The 15,194-nt window shown below is 36.5% G+C and overlaps 1 protein-coding gene across 3 annotated transcripts in view; it reads right to left on the reverse strand.

Moving 5' to 3' along the window:
- The window catches only part of LEPR (leptin receptor), a 68,748-nt gene that overhangs the window by 41,476 nt on the left and 12,078 nt on the right, over nucleotides 1-15,194 (reverse strand). For all 3 annotated transcript variants that reach the window (XM_037501014.1, XM_037501012.2, XM_037501013.2), the window contains 4 exons: nucleotides 10,480-10,539; nucleotides 6,808-7,131; nucleotides 4,471-4,594; nucleotides 1,724-1,932 (listed from right to left, as the gene is read on the reverse strand). In XM_037501014.1, the coding sequence (XP_037356911.1) occupies nucleotides 1,724-1,932; nucleotides 4,471-4,594; nucleotides 6,808-7,131; nucleotides 10,480-10,519 (697 nt within the window). In that variant the 5' untranslated portion in view covers nucleotides 10,520-10,539. The remainder of the gene's footprint in view (nucleotides 1-1,723; nucleotides 1,933-4,470; nucleotides 4,595-6,807; nucleotides 7,132-10,479; nucleotides 10,540-15,194) is intronic.

A 15,194-nucleotide genomic window follows, 5' to 3' on the forward strand; every position in this document is an offset into this window, starting at 1 on the left:
TTTGTAGAAACACTGTAAACATCTTGCAAAACAGAACTGAATATTAAAAACATTTAACGTTGATAGTTTTGAAAATTTATTAAACACATAAAACTTAACAATGAAAAAAAACACCATTAAAAAATACGCAGATGATCTCCACAGACACTTCTCTAAAGAAAACATACAGATGGCTAACAGGGACATGAGAAGATGCCCCACATATATCTTACTATCAGGGAAATGCAAAACAAAACAACGAGATTTCACCTTATATCTATGAGAATGTCTATATACAAGCAACAAGAAAGTGTTGGAGAGGATGTGGAGAGAAAGGAACATTATACATTGTTGCTGGGAATATAAATTGGTACAGTCATATGGAAAACTGCATGAACTTCTCCATGACACTCTAGTCTCCATTCAGCTCAAATACTAACTCCTAAAAGAGGTCTTCTTTGACCTCCATACCTGAAAGAACAGCCCTCACACTGACTCTCTCCGTTGCACCATCTGTCTTACTCAACAATTATTGGAAGTTATTATATAGGACCAAATATAAAGGAAAATTTTCCCCAAAAAATTATCAATGAAAAAAGGAAAAAATTCCTTCTAAAACTTTTATAAAACCCATCATGGCATTTTCTCTTAACTATTTTATTTTTAAAAACAATTCAAACCAATGCTGGCTCTAAATGTTTCTAAAATATCACTTGATAGAACTGTTTTTTAAAAATGATGATATTAATATTAGGTTTTGTATTTTTTTTGCCCTTTACTATAACTTCATGACTGAATTGCTTGGATTTACTGTAATTATGTTGTGGGGATCACAAATCTATCACTATAGGACAAGTTATTTTAAAATCCTAATGTTAAAATATGGCATATGCAGATTCAAAAAATTTTATCTCCCCAGTAATTTAGAAAGAATTAAAGATGAAGTTTGTATGTGGAAAATTCTGTCAGATACCTGCAAAAGCGGCTCCAGTGATGTAAAAAATAATGATGCAAAGATACATGTTAAGAATGCTTATAACTGTTTCAGGAAATATGAGTGGAAAATAGTAAAATTGTTAAGTTATATGTTATATATAATATATAATTTAACATACATACACCAAAGAATTAATAAATTACTTTAAGTCAACATCTACTTACATTATTCACATTTGTAATTATATATTCAAGTTGATCAAAAGAAATTTGGGGAGCTGTGGCACTGAAAACATGAGGCATTACCTATCATTTGAGTTCTTCTTAAAATCATATTTGTATAGCAAACTGCTTTCTTGTTTACTTGTTAATTGTTTATCTCTATCCACTATTTTGTCCCTGCTTTATGATTCAGGAACTTTGTTTCACTTGCCATTGTTACTGCAGTTCTTAAAACATGAGCAAGAAATATTTATTAAAGGAATAAAATTCAAGTTTAAAAGCTTCCAATTATTTCCTTAGTTATCTGAGATGGGAAAAAGTGATAACCAAACAATACATATCCATTACAGATTTAGGATTTATATCAAACTGTTTTCAAGAGAGAATTTAAGTTACAATTACAGAACTATTTCTTCTACTGTCAAATCATCACAGAAACTGCTTTTAATACTTTTAATTCTTCCAAATATCACCAAAGCAACTTTGGTCAAAGCAGGTAAGCTAGTAAACAACTTTATAAGCAATTTTTCACCTGTCTGTATGACTGAGGTTTAAATATAATACTTTTTTTTTGTGCACAACTTACCAACATTTATGGGCTGAACTGACATTAAAGGTGACTGAAAAGTTACTTCACCAGATGTGATTTTCAAGTACATAAGGAGAGTATAGTTGAGTTTGGCTGTTGGCACAGGCACGTGGCATTGACAGCACTTGTGGGCACTGCAGTCGCACTGAAGGATCTGAAAACTGCCTTTCTGGGGAACCCGAGATGGTTCTTCTACCACTTCTAGACTATATGAAAAAAGAAGAGCTAAATATTAACATAGATGTGATAATTATAATGAAATGCACACTAGATATAATTAAAATATAGTCCGCTAAATTCAATTTGAGGTACACTCTTCTGGAAATTCAGCTTAAAGGGTATCTGGAAAAACAGATTCATCGCGTGAGAAAATCCAAAAGTTAAATCAAATTAGCTGTTATAAATAATTTAACAAGAAGAATGTGAAGCAACAGTGAAAAACTGAGAGGAGAGAAAAAGTGTCATCCTAAAAACCTACAACCAGTGAAAATATCATTAAAAATAAAGAAGACACAGGGCCTCCCGGGTGGCACAGCGGGTTGAGCACTGCGCTGTGAAGCTGTCCGCAGCCTCTGCAGTGCTGATTCAATTCCCGCCGGCTGGCGAGAATCCCACATGGTGTGGCAGACCTCTCCTGTTGCGCCCACTGCTCCTCTCAGCAGTGTATTTCTGTCGGCTGCCTGTTCTGCTCCCTGCTCTGCCTCTGGTGAATCCTCTCACCCTCCCATGCCTCTGGCCTGTACCCCAGCTCTTGTATAAAAAAAGCAACACTAATAAATCAGAAATAACAGCTCTCTGTGTCTTGGTTGCATGCTGTTACTTGTGCACTGAGTCTGTAACCGTACTCTAAACCTATACAGCTAATTATAATTATTTTTTAAGATTTACCCATTCATTTGTAGGCTTACAGAGATAGGTAAGGTATTGCTTAAATTTTTTGCCTTTTTTTAGGGGGGATAGCTTTATTGAGTTTAATTAATTTACAATAAACTAAATATTCAAAGTATAAATTTCATAATTTCTGATATATATATACTTACAAAATTTCTTCCTGCCCCTTTATAATCCCACCCTCTGCCCTTGTGGCACTCACCTTTTCTCTCACTCAGTGTGAATGACAATTGGCATGTTTATTTTAAAAATAAAAGGGAAGTAAAAGATACTTGCACAGACACAGTGAGCTGCCCCTGAAAGGGACAGAGCTGCCCCTGAAAGGGACAGGTTTATGAAGAGAGACGCCTGCATAGTCACAGGAGGGCTGCCTTGGGAGGAGAGCTGCCTCTGCTGCTTTGCAAAGGGAAGAGGTTGGCGAAAAGAAACACCTGCATAGAAACAGGCATTTCCATTACAGTGCGCTTGTGTGTGTTTGCATATGTTAGCTAATTTCTTCTCAATCTCCTCCTTCCACTTACTACTTTATGTAAGGATACTTGGTGATAAAATAACTACACAGTTTAGTATTTAGCATACAGAATATTTGTTCAGGTGGGACTGAGACCGAATGGGAGGAGAAATTAATATTGCCCAGAGACTGATCTTGTAAATATTGCCCAGAAATGTGAAGAGTAAGAATTGGGGCACAGCACCTCCTCATTTAAAGGGCTGGAGATTATCTCCTTTGGCTTAAAGTGTTGCATCTTTTTTTTTTTTTAATAGAGGCATGTTTTTATTTATTTGTTTGTTTGTTTGTTTGTTTTGTTTATACAAGCACTGGGTACAGTCAGAAGCACGGGAGGGTGAGAGAATTCACCAGAGCCAGAGCAGGAGCAGAGCAGGCAGAAGGACCGAAGTACACTGCTGAGGGGAGCAGTGGGTGGCAGGAGAGGTCTGCGCGCCATGTGGGACCCTCCTCTGGTGGCTGGGGAGCAGCCGGGCATCGAACCGGCGCCGCAGAAGCCGCGGGCAGCTTCGCCGCAGAAGCCGCGGGCAGCTTCGCCGCAGAAGCCGCGGGCAGCTTCGCCGCAGAAGCCGCGGGCAGCTTCGCCGCAGAAGCCGCGGGCAGCTTCGCCGCAGAAGCCGCGGGCAGCTTCGCCGCAGAAGCCGCGGGCAGCTTCGCCGCAGAAGCCGCGGGCAGCTTCGCCGCAGAAGCCGCGGGCAGCTTCGCCGCAGAAGCCGCGGGCAGCTTCGCCGCAGAAGCCGCGGGCAGCTTCGCCGCAGAAGCCGCGGGCAGCTTCGCAACCCAGTGCTCAACCACTGTGCCACGGGGAGGCCCTTAAAGTGTTGCATCTTAATAGAGGAAGGCATAGAGTTACAGTTCAAGCAAGTGTAGAGAGTTACACAGGTGTTAATGCTAAGTGGCAAAAAGGAGGGAGACTAGAAGGCTGATGAAGGAAGAAGGAACTAATCCCTTCTTGATTTACTCCCCATTTTCAGAAGTATCAGCCCTGTAGAGATTCTGCTGGGTAGCTACAGTTGGTTCCAGGGTTCCAGTAAGCAGGGTTTCATCCCCCCTACATTCTCAGAATTAACCACATCGTATGCCTCCTCAGAGTTCACTGTTCTTTCAGAATATATGCCCATCCACATAAAAAAAGAGATCTAATAGAGAACACTATCAAACACACCACACACACACACACACACACACACAGTGCCTTCAGGAGATGCATAAATATAAACAGAAATGTAGGAATAGGAGAGATTTCCTAACCCACTTCTGTATACAGAAGCTCTTGCTTTAAAAAAAAAAAAAAAAATTCGTGTCACAGAAATACCCAAATGCATTTATTTAGTTTAATACTTACAGAACATATAAAAGATGAACCTCAGGGTCATAATTCTTGAAAGGATTCTTAAATGATGACTCCATATAACAGATGAATAATTTCAAGTCCTCTTTCATCCAGCACTGTATGTTCCAGTTTGCACCTGAATTAAAAATAGACTAGATTAAATCTGAAAAACATTCTAAACAACTCAGTGAGAGAGAAGAGCTAAATTAAATTTACCAGCGTTCTAATACAACTTCCATTGACCATTCTGAGCTAAAAAGCACAGGCTCTAACTAGTGGTATGTGTATGCCCAAGTCTCTTAGTTCCTCTGGCCTTCAGTATCTTTTTTTGTAAGTTAAGGAATTAATTTCAATTATTGTTTCTCAAACCTTTTTTTTAATCCTAAACCACTTAAGTAAGACAAAAGACCTCAAAACTCACCTATTTCAGTTTATTCCCACTTACCAAGAGAAAAGAGAACATTAACTATCAAGGTATAAGCAAATCTGGAGCGCTATTTATGTGTCTGCTTTAGCAATAAAGGCACAGTGTTTCACATTTTGAACTATGACACATGTCTTAAATCCTTGTTATTGTCATACTAAAGGTCCCAAGTACAATTAATGCAAGTATATTTCACAGCACATTGAAAAACCCGCCTGAGAATAACAAAGTATTGGTGACCTATAACTTAAAAAGCAAGAATGATCATAGAAAATCATGACTAACTTTTAACAGTAAACTAGCTTAAGGCAATACTGACATATTTCCTCAAACCTGATGGGTTTCTGTTCATATGAATCCTATGAAGTAAACAGCCTAACTCACAGAGTAATAAACTGAAATATTCAGTGGCCACAAATTGATAAATTAATTTTAATTACAAAAATTTAAACTCATTTATATGTAACTACTTAATAGCGTTAATTTATATGCAAGACTAAAACTCATATGTCATCATAATCATTCCTCTTAATAACTAAAGCAGTAACTTTTTTTTTTTTACAATTTCAAGGCTAATCACAAGGAACCTGACTTCTTGAGTTCATTCTTGGTATGTATAATACTCGCTAGAATGGCTAAGTTAAGTTCCCTCAAAATTTAAAAGAAGTGCTTCATTTAAAACTAAATTAAATGGTTATAGACAGTAGACAATACTTACTAACTTGTTTTACAACATTTTATTGCATATTTAAGTTTATTCCTATTTTTAAAATGATTTCAATATACTGGAGTGCTACTTCTATCCATCAGTGATGCTGATTGCCCTCCAGGAGACATCTGGCAAAGTTTGGAGATACTCTTTGTCAGAAGTGACAATCTGTGCCACTACTGGCATCAAGTAAGTAAAAGTCTGGAATGGTGCTAAATATCCCACAGTGCACAGAACAGTCACCCCCACAACCCCAGCCAGGAATGATTTGGCCCAAAATGTCAAAAATGCTGAGGTTGAGAAATTCTAATTAACCTATGGGAATGTTATACTTACATATGATTTATTTTCACAATGCAGTTCTCTTTATATGGCCAAGTCAACTGACTCCATTTACTTTTTCAAAAAGGCTTGGCAATAATTTTTTTCTTAGATTTCCATATGCAGACTTATTCACTACACCAGCTACTTTCAGTATGTATTGAACAACAATTTAAAAAAAAATCCTTGACTTAAAATACAATGCTGGTTACAAGAGATTCCATGCTTGAGCAAAACATATTATCCATAAATGCTTTAAAATTTATCTACTTCAACATGAATATTAGACATTTGATGGGGCCTCCCTGGTGGCGCAAGGGGTTAAGCACAGCACTGTGAAGCTATTCCCAGCCTCTGTAGCGGGAGTTCAATCCCGGCCGGACAGCCAGAGAGCTACACACATTGCACAGCAGACCTCTCCTGTCTCACCCACTGCTCCCCTCAGCAGTGTATTTCAGTCAGTCTGCCTGTTCTAGTCCCCTCTCTGTCTCTGGTGAATCCTCTCACCGCCCCCCTGCACCTCTGGTGTGAACTCCAGTTCTTGTATGCATAAATAAATAAATCTTTAAAAAAATTAAAAAATAAAATTTATCTATTTCAACACCATTATTAGATATTTGATATTTTGTTTAAGAAAAATAAGGAGATTTTCTATTTTAAAGCCTATTTAGAAGTCTAAAAGACACACATTTAAAGAAAAAAAGAGTTTCCTCATTACATTTTTATTTTAATGTATTTACATATAAAATAATTGGAGCTTAAAAGTTTGGTCACATGATAAATCTAATTGTGTGACTAATATGAAATGATGACATATATTCAAAATCATATTCATAAGATAAATATTTCAATATTTAAAAAGAAAACATTTTGTTCAATACTAAGTAATACTTACTTGTTGGTTGAAAAGCTAAAGAATTTGCTGTTGAAACAAATGCCTTCCCATCAATGTCTGCATGCACAGAGCAGCTTTGATCTTCTTCACTCCAAAAACAACAAGGAAAAGTTGCTTGGGACATTACATTAGAAAAGTAGGTGGTAGTTGAATTAAATTTAGCTTCAATAACCGCCTCATAATGTCCATTCAGATTCGAAATGTTCTTTGAGATTCCAGCAGGCAAGAAGTCATAGGTTGTATTTGGTGGCATGCAAGACAACTTAAATGTCCAAGGAGTAATTGGATAGGCCACATTAAATGCAGTTATCACATAAACAAATTCTGTTAGGACATTAAAAAGACACAGAACAATCATTTTGATGAAAATAAAAATAGTAGGTTTCTAAAACTAAACTTTGTGGAACTCAATAGTAATCACTTTATTTTCTAAGTGCTTAATCACTGCCTAATGCAGTGTGTGTACTTCCACTGTACAACATGTTATATTTGGAGGTGCATTCAGAGAGATAATTTCATCTTCTAGTACACCTTTATGGAAATTTATTTCTTTTCCCTATTAATCTAATATATTTTATTTATATTTTAAGGAAAGAAAATAATACCAATTTCAATTTCCTTTCCTAAAAAAAAATTATATTGAATTTCCATCATACATGGGATATAATGTGAATGTATAATACATTAAAAAAAATTAGGACCTAGAAGAAAAGGTGAACACTTGGAGCAAGGATCCATAATAAAACAGCTTAGCAAATGTTCTTTACACCTAAGCACCATCAGTATCCTTGTGGACAGTATCATAGAAGGAACTAGACCCTCCAAAAGAGATAACAAAGTTCTCAAGAGTCAAAGAAAAATGTGTCTCATTTTCCATTTAGAAAACACAATCTGGTGTATTAACTACTATATAGTAAAATAACAAAGTGTCCTTCATTTAAAAAAATTAAACTGGGGCCAGCAGATTGAGCAGTGCTGTGACTCTGTCTGCAGCCTCTTCAGCGCGGGTTCGATTCAAGGCCAGCCAGGGAGATTCCCACATGGTGTGGCAGACCTCTCCAGTCGCATCCGCTGCTCCCCTCAGCAGTGTATTTCGTCAATCTGCCTGCTCTGGTGAACTCTCTCACCCTCCCGTTCCTCTGGTCTGTACCCCTGCTCTTGTATAAATAAATAAATCTTTAAAAAAAAAAACTGCTGTTTTAATACATCTTAAGGGAAATGATACTGAAATGTTAACACTATCTTCCCTGAGTGCTTTGAGAAAGGGTGTGTGTAACATCAACATAGCTGGATGCTCTTCCTGTACCTGTGATCCTAGCTTTATGATATCAATTAACAGGCCCCTAATGCACTCTCCAAAAATTGATGCCCAGTGACAGACTTCCTATAGGAAACTTTCACCACTGATTAAAAACAATTACCACTTTTTAGACACATAACAATTAAACAAGTATTTAATCCTGAACAAAAAAATCTTCCAAAGTGGTACTTGTTTTTTAAAAATTTTGTTTGGAAATAAAATAATTATCCATAATTCTTTCTTTTACAAGTTACCCAAATCAATTGATCCAATAGCTATGTTGCTTCATTTACAAAGTAATGCAGCAGGACAATTCTGAGAATTTTGCAAGGTTTTGTACAGAATGGCAATTTTTTCAAGGATTAGGATAAACATAAAAACAAAAAATAAAAATTTTAGAAAGCAATTCATGAATGCATTGTTTTAAATTACAAAAGTAATACATGTAAAAATATCCAAATGATGTGATAATATCCTGTAATATGTGAAAGGAAGAACTAGTATAATTTAATTTCTGAAACTATTCTTCTGCTGGTGGTATTCTAAGTGAAAACTTGCAAGGTATACCCCATTCCTTGACAACATCCCCTTATAACATTACATGTCATTTTTGCCAGAATTAGAATTGAGAATGGCAAATAAAAATGCATCTTTCATTTGAGAATAAACCCATAGTCTGTGCCAATGTCATGTATTTTAAATACTGTCACCAAGCACACTGCTCCTTGACACAGAGAATTAAAGTTTTGATATATCATATTATGCACATTTATAATTTAATATTGCTGCATTATTAAATAAAAGTACCTATAAGAGTGTATATTTAAATTTTCTGTACTATAAAAGAAAACAAAGTTAAAAAGCAAATGATCAGGGAGGAAAAAAAATCACAAAGCAGAATAAATTATTAGGGCTTGTGATTATCAATTTTAATTGCCAACTTGACTGTGCATGTTGTGCTGAGATTTTTGTTCAAACATCATTCTGGATGTGTCTATGAGGATGTTTCTGGAAGGATTTAACATTTGAATCAGAGGACCTAATAAGGCAGATCGTCCTCTCTAATGTGGGTGAGTCTCATCCAAACCTTGGAAACCTTGAATAGTAGAAAAAGCCTGAGTAAGGAAGATCGTTAGCAGCCTTTTCCTCCTTCAAACTCAAATTGAAACATGGGTCTTCTTGGGTCTCAAGTCTGCCAGCTTTCAGCCTAGAATGTAGACCATCAACTCTCTTGAGTCTTCAAGTTGCCAAATACAGATCTCAGGACCACTCAGCCTCCACAATCATGTATGTCAATTCCTTGTACTAAATCTTTCTACATATATGTGCATATAAATTCCTTTTGTACTGTTTCTCAGGAGAACTCTAGTAGGGCTAAATATTACATTTTATAAATTTCTGAAAATCATGTAGGATCAATAAAATCAAATAACAAAATGGTCAAAGTATATGAATTAGAAAATCACATAAAGAGGGGTATCCCCTGGTGGCGCAGCGGTTGAGCGCTGGGCTGCAAGGCCGCCCGCAGCCTCTGCAGTGCCGGTTCGTTCTCTGGCTGCAGGCGAGGGACCCACAAAAAAAAAAAAATCACATAAAGGGCCTCGCTGATGGCACAAGGGGTTAAGTGACATCACTACGAAGCTATCTGCAGCCACTGTAGCATGAGTTTGATCCTCAGGCAGGGAGGAAACCCACATGGTGCCGTGGACCTCTCCTCTCTAGCCTGCTGCTCCCCTCAGCAGTGTTTCAATGGATCTGCCTGTTCTGTTCCCCCACTCTGTCTCTGGTGAGTCCTCTCCCACCCTGCACCTCTTGCCTGCACCCAGCTCTGATATGCATAAATAAATGAATCTTAAAAAAAAAAAAAAGAAAGAAAATCACATAAGAAATACAAGTGGCAAATAAAGAGTGCTCAATCTGGCAAATAAATGAAATTGAAATAATATACCATATTTTTGCTTATTTAACAGGGCAAAAACAGTAAAAGAATGCTAATATGCATCTCTGGCAAAAATGCAAAGGAATCAGGACTCACACAAGAAAGTTTGTCATGATAAATTGAAAAGCTATTGAGTAGAAAAAGAAGATGCAGAACAACATATATAGACCATATTTTTTGCAACTATAGATTGAATTGTGTGTGGGATGTGTGTTATGGTCTTGAAAGGGTACACATCGGATCATTTGCAAGTGATTAAAAGGGTTTTTGTTTTCACATGTACACTAAGTACTGTTCAGTTTGCATTTTCAATCATGAGCATAAAAATTCTTAACTGGAAAGTGGTAAATTCTGTTAGCCAATTAAAGAAACAGCATCTCTGAGGGTAAAATACCTTACATAAAGACATTTACAAAACAAATAACTTACTTACCCCAGAATAACAGAGCGACATAGAATTTTTGACAAATCATCTTGCTTCAGAGAAATATACCTGAAAAACAGTAAATCACAAACAAATATATACACAATACACATACAAAACTCACAGATATGCAAGGAAAGTATAAAAGAAAAAGGATTATAAGCATGTCCATAAAATTTAATCCTCTATAATAGTCTGGGTCAATATCGAGATGTGCCTCACTTTAAAATATAACTGCAAGCTTTAGAGTAATTCCTATACACATGCTATCTTATGCAGTTAAAATATGACAATCAAAAAATGTTCAATGTTCCTTTATGTCATGACAAAATGGAGGAGACATCACAAACTGAATTTAATCTTTACAAATGCAGTCAATCTAATAGTATTAATATCAATATCTTTGTTGCTTTTCATGCTCATCTTTTAAATTTCTCTTATTTTCTTAAGTATCTGTCTTTACTATGATACTACAAAGCCAATAGTCAAAGTACCGGTAATAACTGTACATTTACTTCCAATAATAAGGTGGAAATTTTCCAATATGCTTTTGGAAACCCACTGTTCATTGCAAGTGAGGCAACGTCCATATTGGAGAGATATAGAATGATTCAAGAGAAAGTTAATGGCTTAATATATACAAATGATATGGCGGGGATGACTTTAGAGACAAGATTTACCATGAATTACACTGAACTTGAAATATATCATTTATAAGATAATTTATATTATTATGCCATGAAGTAGAATGGTAGTATAATTTTAAATATATTGGACTTAGATTTGTAATGAAACAGTAAAGGTTTTTGATGTTCCAGTAATTTTTTATTATCTTAAATTGGGAATTCCGTTTACTACATGAAAGTTCCCCAAGGTAACCAAGGTAAAAAATTCTTCAAATAGGTATCAGGGGGGCCTTCCTGGTGGCACAAGGGGTTAAGCACAGCACTATGAAGCAATCCGCAGCCTCTGCAGCACGAGTTCAATCCCCAGCCAGCCAGGGAGCTACCCACATGGCGCAGCAGACCTCTCCTGTCTCGCCCGCTGCTACCCTCAGCAGTGTATTTCGGTCAGTCTGCCTGTTCTGTTCCCTGCTCTGTCTCTGGTGAATCCTCTCACCCCACCCCCACATCTCTGGCCTGTACCCCAGCTCTTGTATGCATAAATAAATAAACCTTAAAGAAATAAGAAATAGGTCAGGGTTCTTTGACATCAATCTAGGTTGTTTCAATAACCAGCTGTAGGACTGATAGGGACTTCGAAACCCTAGACCTCAGATTCCTCATCTACAAACCCAGTTGAGAGATCATTTCTACAATCCCCTTGAGAGCTCCTTATGATTCTGAGAAACTTTATTTTAAAATAGAAATCACAGCTTTTCCACAAAGAACATTAAAAAATATTAAGTGAGAAAAGTCATATCTAACAACTGGTAGCACATGATGAGAAAATAGAAAAATGTGTTTATTCTCAACTTGCCCTACTCTTAGAAAGAAAACAGATAAATGTAAACATTTTGTAGTCTGGTAAATTTGCTTTTCAGGCTATCAGGTTTTATTCAGAATTTTGGTTTTTTATACACTAACATCACAATGTTTCTTTAGATTTATAGAAAGTGATTCAGAGTTTAGAATACTCATTAACAATTTATATTAAAGGTGTGCAAATTCCTCCCATTTTTATGCTGCCTGCTTCTAATAAAATTTTTTTTTCTTATGAAATAAACTCAGGGCAACTTTCATAATTAGGATGTGCCAGAGACCCGACAAATCCCTAGACTGTTTTGATTGAACTGACTAATGACTGGTAACTCCGTCCAACAACAGATTTGACTGACTTTTAATGCAATTGATATGCTGAATTAAGTGACTAGATCAGTTGCTTTACAAACTATTCTGACTTAATTCTTGCAGTCAGGGTTTGTACTTATACAAGAGAGAAACAATCACATATGCGAAAAGGACATAGATGCAACATTGAAAAGACTGTGAAAGGCAGTAAGTACCTTACAGAAATTCAAGGACAGAAATATTTATATACACCCTAAATTATACCAGAAAGGAACATGAAGAAGTTTACAAAAACACAAATAATGCCCAAAAATGAGAGAAAATTTTAAAATGTGAAAAAAACTAAGCAAAGGGAAAACCAATGACAAGGTGACTAAAAACATGTAATATACAAAACACCATTGATTTGAATTCATTTCCTAAGGATAAGCAGTTACGCTTTAAGCTCTTCTATAGTCATATTGTTCAATTACAAATTCATGGAATACTTAAAATAAAATGAAACCAACAACCTAGGGAATTGAAAGAACAGGAAGAAAATTTGCCTAACTTCATAAAATAACAGGTAATATCCTTATGAACATCCTGACCATACCAGAGTCTCACAGGAATTTCAACATTCAATAACAGCTCAGTCCTCTGAGGAAAAGTCACCATTGTCTCCCTAAATTGCCAGAACCCCTGCTCTGCCCTTGTACCACAGAGCTTGTCTGGAGGTTCTAGTGGAGGAGCACAGCTCCCAGCATACCCTTGACTGAAGAACAGCTGTCTCTACTTGAGCTAGGCCATCCTCTTTGACTGAGCGGAGTTTTGGGGGGGACGCATGTGGAGCAGTGAAGGAGGGAGGGGATGCCTGTCTAGAAAGCCAGATCAGCCCAATCAATCCTGGTGATCAATAGGGTGATAGATGTGGCAGCGCGAGCACCCTTATGTCCTAATTCAACCTCTTCTTAATGCATTAACCAGTGTGGTCTTGTTAACACACAGGACAGATCACGTCTTTTTCCCCAAACACTGCTGCAGTACTTTCTTGTTACTCAGTGTGAAAGTTCTGTGCAAAACGACAAGGTCCTGGATCTCACTTTCTCTCTGGTCTCATCAGCCACTGCTCTCCCTTTTGATCAAGTCACCTTTTCAAAGGTGCCTTCCCTGACCAGTCTATTGAAAATTAAAACACTGTTCTCCACACCAACATATCGTATCTCTGTTTGGCTTATTTTTTTCCTTATCATTTAACATTATTTAATATGAATATGATTTGCTTTTTTTTTCTTATTTATTATCACTAGAATATAACCTCCAGTAGAAAGGGATTTTTTTTTATCTGTTTCCCTTTCATGACTATATAATTCACATATAGAAGCCTGCCACTCATTACTAAGTGCTCCACATATATTACTAAAATAAATTGACTCAATCAATGAATGGTGAGATAGGACTCTTTCAAAATACCCTTCAAAATAGACTGATGGCATCACACCAAGATAAAATGGGGGGGGGCAATATTTAAAAGAAGCATTCTAATATCATCCAGATATGATTCTGACAATGTTAATACCAGAGTTTTAGAATTGTGACCCTTAAGCATTTTTGGATCATGGAACTTGTTGAGAGCAATATACTACCAGAAGAAGGCACATACACCTAACAGTAGGGCTATAATTTCAAAGGGTTAACAAGCTCTAAATGTTATTCAAATCTATATAGATAAATAAATGGAGAGTACATTCCATAGATGATCTCTTATAATTGTACCCCATGAAATAATCATTGATAGACACTAAACATCAGGAGTTTGAGACAAGATTACCTAACAATCCCCTGGAAAGTAACCATTCTATTTTTATAGCTAACAGGAAGAATGTATCTTTGTAGAAATAGTTGAGGATCCTCTTATCTAAATGATACAGTTATGACATATGGATGTGCGGACAATAATTCAATTTGCATAATATAACAAACATAATAAGTATATTAAACATATACTAACTCTTCAATTATTACTGTAAACTTTAAACAGAATCTGTATTCTGGTGAATTATCCAATCAGGCTACTTCTATCACAGAGAATTCTTTGTGTAATTTTTATGTATCAAATTCTACTTAAATATACACAGAATGGTCTCAATTAGTGTTTGAGTGAGTGACTGAGCAGACAAGAAATTATTTACAACTAGCTCCAATGATCTTAAAAAGTCTCCAGATTTATAGGAAAGCCGATGAGTAAGAAAAGCAATTCTGACAATTCTGTTGCTTTGATGAACAAACTCAATGAGCTCCATCTGCCACTAGTTTTTGCTTTTACTTTTTGATGGAGAAGCATCCATCTATATTTCACTTTTTAAACATTTTATCTAATTGCAAATGAAAAACATTTTTTCAAGTCTATCTCTAGTAACCTTGTCATTTTTTTAAAGATTTATTCATTTATGCATACATGAGCTAGGGTACAGGCCAGAGATGCAGGGGTGAGAGGATTCACCAGAGACAGAGCGGGTAATAGAAAAGGCAAGCCGACCGAAAGACACTGCTGAGGGGAGCAGCAGGGGAGACAGGAGAGGTCTGACTTGCCTTGTTGGTTGCTCCCTGGCCAGCTGGGGATTGAACTCGTGCTGCAGAGGCTGCAGATTGCTTCATAGTGCGGTGCTTAACCCCTTGCGCCACCAGGGAGGCCCTAACTTTGTCATTTTTATGTCTACCTTTATTTCTTCTCTTAGGCTAGAAATTGGTCATTTTATTCCCATTAAGTAACTGTCAAAACCTAAATTACCTTTAAAATTAAAAGATATCGCCTATCATACTGGCATAAGCATGTGTCACTCTGAAAACATAATTTCACATATTTTAACTCCTGATATGATTGTAGTTATGTGACTTTGTTAAAAATTTTTGAAAATGCAGAGGGATAAGCTATGATTCACAGAGCTGGGTACC

Source organism: Talpa occidentalis, unplaced genomic scaffold (assembly GCF_014898055.3).
Source record: "Talpa occidentalis isolate TD23 unplaced genomic scaffold, MPIMG_talOcc4v2.1 talOcc4.9, whole genome shotgun sequence".
In the NCBI taxonomy this organism is placed as follows: domain Eukaryota; kingdom Metazoa; phylum Chordata; class Mammalia; order Eulipotyphla; family Talpidae; genus Talpa; species Talpa occidentalis.